Genomic DNA, 7,230 nt, shown 5'->3' on the forward strand with positions numbered 1-7,230 from the left:
TTTGAAGCTCATCTTCAGGTTTTTTATTAGTTACCAATCACTGGCTCAATTCGATTGCTCAGCTGCCTGATCACTGGCTGCTAATGGAGCCTCCAGTGGGACCGAATGCAGTTATTCCTGGGCATGGCCCAGAGCTGGGGGCCTTCATATGGGCAGCTGTCAAAACTGACATTAATCAAAACACTCTAACTGATTTGCTTTCTTATGGTTGCGGTGGCCACGGCGTGTTCTTGGGCTTCCAATTGATACTCCGACATGCTACAATATTTTGGCTGCAACGCCTGAGTTGGACGATCAAAACATGGCAGTTGCCAGATGCGGCATGCGGCATGCAGCATGCGGCATCAGTTTAGATGGGAATTCTTTAGGCTCGTTGACGGCTGCGAGATGGCGACCAACAGCTCCGAGCCGAAAAGCAAAGTGTCTGGCTCTAAGTTCTTGGTCTTTTGTTTCACATATGGCTCTGCGCTTCTACATTTTTAGTGCGCGATGTTTGGAAAAACAATTTGGGCAACTTACAAGTATTTCTCAAGACAAACAGGCAGACCGACTGAGAGAGAGAGAGAGAGAGTGAGTGAGAGGGTGGCCGAGAAAACTGACAAGCTAACATGACCACAGCGGAGTGGAACAAGTGGAACGGCCCCGCCAAAATGGGGTTAATAGCCTTTGACAGACAATTGGACGACCACGGGCGGTGCGGTCGTGAGTTCTCACTTTAGGGGGGAAAATGGGAAATGAGAATGGAAAAATGATTTATTAGCCTCTGTATCTGCAGCTTTGATCGATCAATCGGCGCTATCTGCTGGTGCCTGCTCTTCTGCCTCTTGCTGTTGTTGTCTGTTCCGCTAGCTAATTACAAAAAAATAAAATCATTTTCCTAGATTGCCTTTGACCGCCGCCTCCGGTATTGCCTGACTTAGTCCCGGACTCGAGCTCGAACTCGAATTCGGATGCCGGTTTGGACTTTGGAGGTGCGTTCCCCAACCAAGAGCAGAAGTCGCTGCGTGAAAGAATTGAAAACGATTTTCAAAGTATATCCATTCATTCATATCGATTATTGAGTGCTATCTTTAGGCGGCAATTTATACCTAAGATATTACTAGTATATCATTTCGATTGGGCTCCGTCTTTCCCTTATCCAGCTGTCTTGCTCAATTGCGTGACTTTATAACATAATTAGATCAAATTGGAGGGCATGTCCCTTTGCTTTATGAGCTTTTAATGGTCTCTAATGCATTTTAAATTCGCCCAGAACATTGAGATTATTGAGCTCCAATGTCAGTTTGTAAAGGAGCTTCAAAACCTATCTGAAATTCTACACAATCTTTCTATCCATCTATCTATATATCTGTCTATCTGTCTAACTATCTATCTATCTATCTGTCTATCACTCACGCTAACTCGTGCCTATAATTAACAGCTCGAAATATTTGGACAGACGTAAAACAAATGCACGTGCACACACACTCAGAGCAGCATGAAAGGCATGCCATGTAAATCATAAAGCATCTATGAGAGCGGAGAAGGAAGAGGGGCGATTTCAGTCAAGCGCATCGCATTTTTGACACCAACAATTTGTTCTGTCAATTTGTTATAGAATGCATTTTATGCAAATGAAAGTTGTCCTCAATCTATCTCACAGATACTTCAGATGCCACAGATACACACACGGCACTCACTTAGCGACCCAATCCACTCATATATATATATACATATGGATATAAATGTGTATATCTTTATGTTGCCACTCATATGCCGCAGCTCTTCTTCTTATTCTGCTTCATACCATCAGTTATCTGATTGATGTGCCGCATACGGCGCACTATGAATAATAAACAATAAACAATAAACTAATCAAGAGCCAACGCAAAGATCAGCAGATGCATCTGTCAGATACACTTGCGACCTGACAGATACAGATACAGATTCAGATACAGATACATATACAAATGTCAAATGATTCGTTTGTCTTGCTTTCTTGTGTCGTAAATGCAGACACCTGTACGATACAGCCCACCAGTTGGCACGGACATGATTTGTGGACTCCGCCTAATGACATTTGCCCTAGAGGTAAGAGTATCTAATGAATGCGTTAGGCGCATGTCTTGTTCAGGTGTGAAAACTCATGATGTTGCCGATCATTCAAAAACTTAAGAAGCTTCAAGGAGCTCAACCTAGGCTGGAATTTACACAGCTGGACAGAATTTTGAGTGTACAATGTGTAATTATTATTATTATTATTGTTATTGCTACTATTATTATTATCATTATTATTATTATTATTATTATTATTATTATTATTATTATTATAATTATTATTATTATTATTATTATTATTATTATTATTATTATTATTATTATTATTATTATTATTATTATTATTATTATTATTGTTATTATTATTATTATTATTAATAATATTATTTCATTATTTTCACTATTTCTATTATTTACAATATATATTGAATATTTCTCATTATTCTTACATATGTACATATAGTTCGGTAATATGTTTAATCCCCTACGTTTACAGTTATCAACCATATACCCATACATATACATACATGAGGCTTGCATTACTTCAAAGGTAATCGGGTAAACAGCTTTTCTTATAGCAGTATGTGAATTCTTTACTACGAGGTAGAGGGAAGATAAGTTGAGTGTTAAGGGGGAGCGATAGAGAGGAGCGAGCTGTATATACCAGAGGTATCTTATCATTCTATAATCACTTTATGCACATGCAGTTACCCTAGTCCGCTTTCTTTCCGGAATACTGATAAGCCTTTTATATATTTTCCTCTGCAGTTTGAGCAGCAGCTATCCAAACCAAATCTGGACATATCAATCAGTACATTAATTATGTACCAATCCAATCCATAACGTTCATAACACACCCCCACGCACGTGAAATTGCGGCTGGAATCCCGCTCTCAGTGTGAGAGCAACCAACAACCAAATCAGTACAAAGAGATGCCTGATGGGATGACGTCGTCGTCGTCGACGTCGATCGCTGAAAGCTTTTTGCGCGATCGGAGCGGGTGCAGTGTGTAAAACGGTAGTTATGGGCAGCAGCTAGAAGCTCTTCCAGTACGCCGCCAGCTGGGTGATTGAAAGCTCGGCCACGTCCAACGGTTCGTATCGCGTCTGCGTCCGACTGCCCCGACTACCCGACTCCAGCCCTGGGACTGGCCATTTTCGCCGCGGCGCCGTTCAGAATTCAATTTGCCTGCTCGGGTTCAGTGCGAATTGAGTTGTCGTGGCGCGCGGCGGCTACAGTTTGGGTCCATTGATTGCTCTCAAATTCAATTTGTTGTTTGGTATTTTGTTGTTGTTACTGTTATTATTGTTGTGGTTGTTGTTGTTGCTGTTGTCTGTTCGAGAGCGTGGAACTAGTTGTCGTGACTATCGGAGCGAACATCTAGCGACAAAGTGAGCATTGCCTTAGACTTTTCGAATCACAAATTATCGGTGTTTAGAGTTCTTTAGTTTTTGCTCTTGGTTGCTTTTCTGAGCCAACACCCATAGAAATTTTTGGCACATTTATGGATGTGTCTGATAATAAAGTTTTGGTTTAATCTTGGCAGATTTTCAAATTAAAAACTGATCAAAAAAGGCAACGAAATGGGCACCCAGAGCGAGGAGAGACCCAGCATATCTCAGGCGCGCAAAGCTGCCTTCCAGGTAATGGCCGGCGGCTCCGCCGGTTTCCTGGAAGTGTGCATAATGCAGCCACTCGATGTGGTCAAGACACGCATGCAGATCCAGACACGGCCCACGTTTGCCGCCACCGCCTCCTCCACGGCCGAGGTAAGTTATCTTCTATGAGCTTTAATCAGATAGCACTCAATCAGCTGGTAGCTGGTAGCTTTCAGAGAGAATGTGTGTAAATAAAGGCGTACGGCGAAAACTTAAGCCAACAGAACAGTGGGCGGCAGAGAGAGAGAGAGAGAGAGAACGATAGAGGGAGAGCGCGATAAAGCGGTCGCTAAATACGAATTGTTCGGCTCAAGTGGTTTATGTATAACCTTCATAGGCAGATATCGAGAAAACACTGCATGTACTTAACAATTGTGTGCATGCTTGTGTGTGCATGCTTGTGTGTGCATGCTTGTGTGTGCATGGGTGTGTGTGTGTGTATGGGCATAGCATAAACGAAGCAACACCGCCGATAAGAACCAGACAGCTTTTATGGCCAGACCAAAAGAGACATGAACAACACGCACTAAGCGGACAGCCCAGCTGATAGGGTAGCTATTTGAAAAGGTCATGTCAAGGTCAACGAAAACGACAGTCAAACTAATATCGATACATACATATGTACATATGTACATATGTAGATATCAATTTGACATCATGCCCAACAGTCGAACAGCTGATGAGAGCTTGAATATGCCCGACTATACATGTACACAGATGTACATACACACACGCACACACACACACACACGTGTGCATAAGTGCCTTGTCTTATCGACTGCGCGCTTTTTGAGAAATTCTGACTTATCTCTGCTGATTTTCTAGTGTTCGAACTAATTTTTATAATCAGCAAAACGCGTGTCACATATGTATTATTTCTATTAGTTTATTAAGTGAAAGTTTGTTTTTTTTTTTAACCGGTATATTAGCGTATTTACTTTGTTCTCTATCTTATCTTTTTATGTTTTACAGCTTGTTAGGCTCAATCTTTTTAGAATGCATTCTGAGAGAATTTTACAGGCTCTTAAGCATTAGGTGCCCCAACTTCATAGATAACAGAGCACATTATTGTACTATCATCAGAATGATTATATGAATGTATATTCCTTGCCTATGTAAGAACAAAGAGCACACAGTTCCATCATATATCATTTTTATATTCTTGGCTAATACGCATACGGAAACTGGTCTGCTTGGTTCTATCCACATGCATGTGCATTTAAATACATACATACAAACATATGCATGTATACACATGCACACGCACATCAACTTTATTCTGACTGACTGACTGATATACTGAGTGACTAACATGGATATGTGGCGACTTTTTGTGTGGTCAAATTATTTAAATTATAAAAAAGAAAATAATAACTAATAAGAAACGATAATATTTATTTTATTTTGTTTTGTCGATGTCAAAAGCTGACGCGAATTATATCAATTTCAAAATAATTGATTTGACCCGGGCAATGCCGGGTAATGCCTTCCACTGTATATGTACATATGTAAATAAGTAGGTTAAGATGAAATGTCCGCTATGCGCTATGTTGTTGGATCGAGAATATTTAACTAATTTTTAGCACATTATTAAAATAGATGCAAAATGTAATTTACTCTGCACACACGCATACACATGCACGCACGCACACACAAGCAAAACAATGGGATAAATTAGCACAGTGTCCAAATTATTTAGCACAATTTATGCAAATTTGCATTAAACCGAACCAAAAAAATTCCAGTTTTTCTTAATGTTTCTGTGCCATGAGCAATAAATAATGAAAATGCGAGCCAGTCAGTGCTGCCAATTTGGCCATTTTATCGCCGTTTACCGCTAGAGTGGGATATATTTTTCCATTTAAGCAATATGTCTTCAGAATTTGGGAATGCTTAGAAATGAAAAATTCTGTTAAAAGGAAAAACTTGTTTATGAAACAGCGGTAATAATATGAATAAACCCGATTTTGATTCGAGGGCGATAAAACTGTAGAACATATTCTGGTGGATTTTGCAACTGATCTTTAAATATTATTCTTCAGTAATAGATCCAGTTACCAATTTATATTGATATGTCTTAAAACCGGGAAATTACAAGCACTTCACCTTTTTAATGAATGCAAATTACGTTCGTTTTTGCTAAGGGTTATTTAATGTTCGTGCCCATAAGTTGGCAGCTTTGGAAAGGGCACTAATATGGAACAGAACTTGAGCCTAATTTATTTGATTTCTCCTTACATCGAGAATCTTTCGCAGGTGCACTACACTGGCGTGTTTGACTGCTTTGCGAAGATGTACCGGCAGGAGGGCATCTCGTCGTATTGGAAGGGCCTGATGCCGCCCATTCTGGCCGAAACGCCGAAGAGAGCCATCAAGTTTCTGGTGTTCGAGCAGACGAAATCGCTTTTCCAATTTGGGTCGCCGACACCGACGCCGCTGACATTCTCGCTGGCGGGCTTGACGGCCGGCACACTGGAGGCAATAGCCGTAAATCCCTTTGAGGTGATCAAGGTGGCGCAGCAGGCGGATAGACAGAAGAAGATGGTTAGCACCTTTGAGGTGGCACGCGACATTGTCAGACGCGATGGCCTTGGGCTGCGAGGATTGAACAAGGGCCTGACGGCAACCATGGGTCGCAATGGTGTATTCAACATGATCTACTTCGGTTTCTACCACAGCGTCAAGAACGTGGTGCCAGAGAGCAAGGATCACACCTGGGAGTTTATGCGCAAGGTGACCATTGGCTTCCTGGCCGGCACGCTAGCCTGCTTCGTCAACATACCCTTCGATGTGGCCAAGTCTCGCATTCAGGGACCGCAGCCAGTGGCCAATCAGATCAAGTATCGCGGCACCCTGAGCTCCATCGCGACCGTGTACAAGGAGGAGGGCTTCCGGGCGCTATACAAAGGCCTGGTGCCGAAGATTATGCGCCTGGGTCCCGGCGGTGCCATCATGCTGCTCGTTTTCGACTACGCCTACGATTACTTGTTGATGAACCACTCGTAGTCCATCACAAAATTAAATATAGGAAATTGTTATTTTTTTTCTACTCAAGCCTGAAAATGTTTAGATCTTATAAAACCTAAAAGCATGCATATAATTACAATTCATATGTACATGCAGCTTTGTATCCATAAGTTAATAATAACTAAATTTTTTTTTTTTTAGTCCTATTTGTGTTTCTTTTAGACGTTTTTATATCCTGAACCAATTAAAAATGGGTAAGGCAAATCGAAATGGGCTAAAGGCAAAGCTATTCAGTTTTGGTCAAGAAGTAACATTTCTAAACCCATGAAGTGCATTCTTCAGAGATTATAGGATTAATGATAAATAGTTTACTTTTTGGATGAAAAATATAACCTAGTCTATTGGCATTTAACACATTTGGTCTTCATATTTAGGCTCTGCCAAGTTGAAAAGCATGTGACTTTAAGCACGGAAGTTTCTCTTTTTATTTATTATACCCTGAACCCATTAAAAATGGGTATAAGGGTATATTGTATTTGTGCGAAATACAAATGTATGTAACAGGCA

The 7,230-nt window shown here is 40.9% G+C and overlaps 1 protein-coding gene across 2 annotated transcripts; it reads left to right on the forward strand.

The window, feature by feature from the left end:
- The first annotated feature begins 3,238 nt into the window (after positions 1 to 3,238).
- Positions 3,239 to 6,863, forward strand: LOC6631511 (mitochondrial 2-oxodicarboxylate carrier). 2 transcript variants are annotated; one of them, XM_015171087.3, is made up of 3 exons: positions 3,239 to 3,429; positions 3,585 to 3,807; positions 5,941 to 6,863. In XM_015171087.3, exons 2-3 carry the CDS (start codon positions 3,622 to 3,624, stop codon positions 6,700 to 6,702), a joined length of 948 nt encoding a protein of 315 aa, XP_015026573.1. In that variant the 5' UTR covers positions 3,239 to 3,429; positions 3,585 to 3,621; the 3' UTR covers positions 6,703 to 6,863. The 2 variants fall into 2 exon arrangements, with proteins under 2 accessions (XP_015026573.1, XP_002054961.1); XM_002054925.4 differs by having other exon boundaries at positions 3,240 to 3,429; positions 5,953 to 6,863.
- The last annotated feature ends 367 nt before the right edge of the window (positions 6,864 to 7,230 follow it).

This window comes from Drosophila virilis, chromosome X (genome assembly GCF_030788295.1).
Source record: "Drosophila virilis strain 15010-1051.87 chromosome X, Dvir_AGI_RSII-ME, whole genome shotgun sequence".
NCBI classification, from domain to species: Eukaryota; Metazoa; Arthropoda; class Insecta; order Diptera; family Drosophilidae; genus Drosophila; species Drosophila virilis.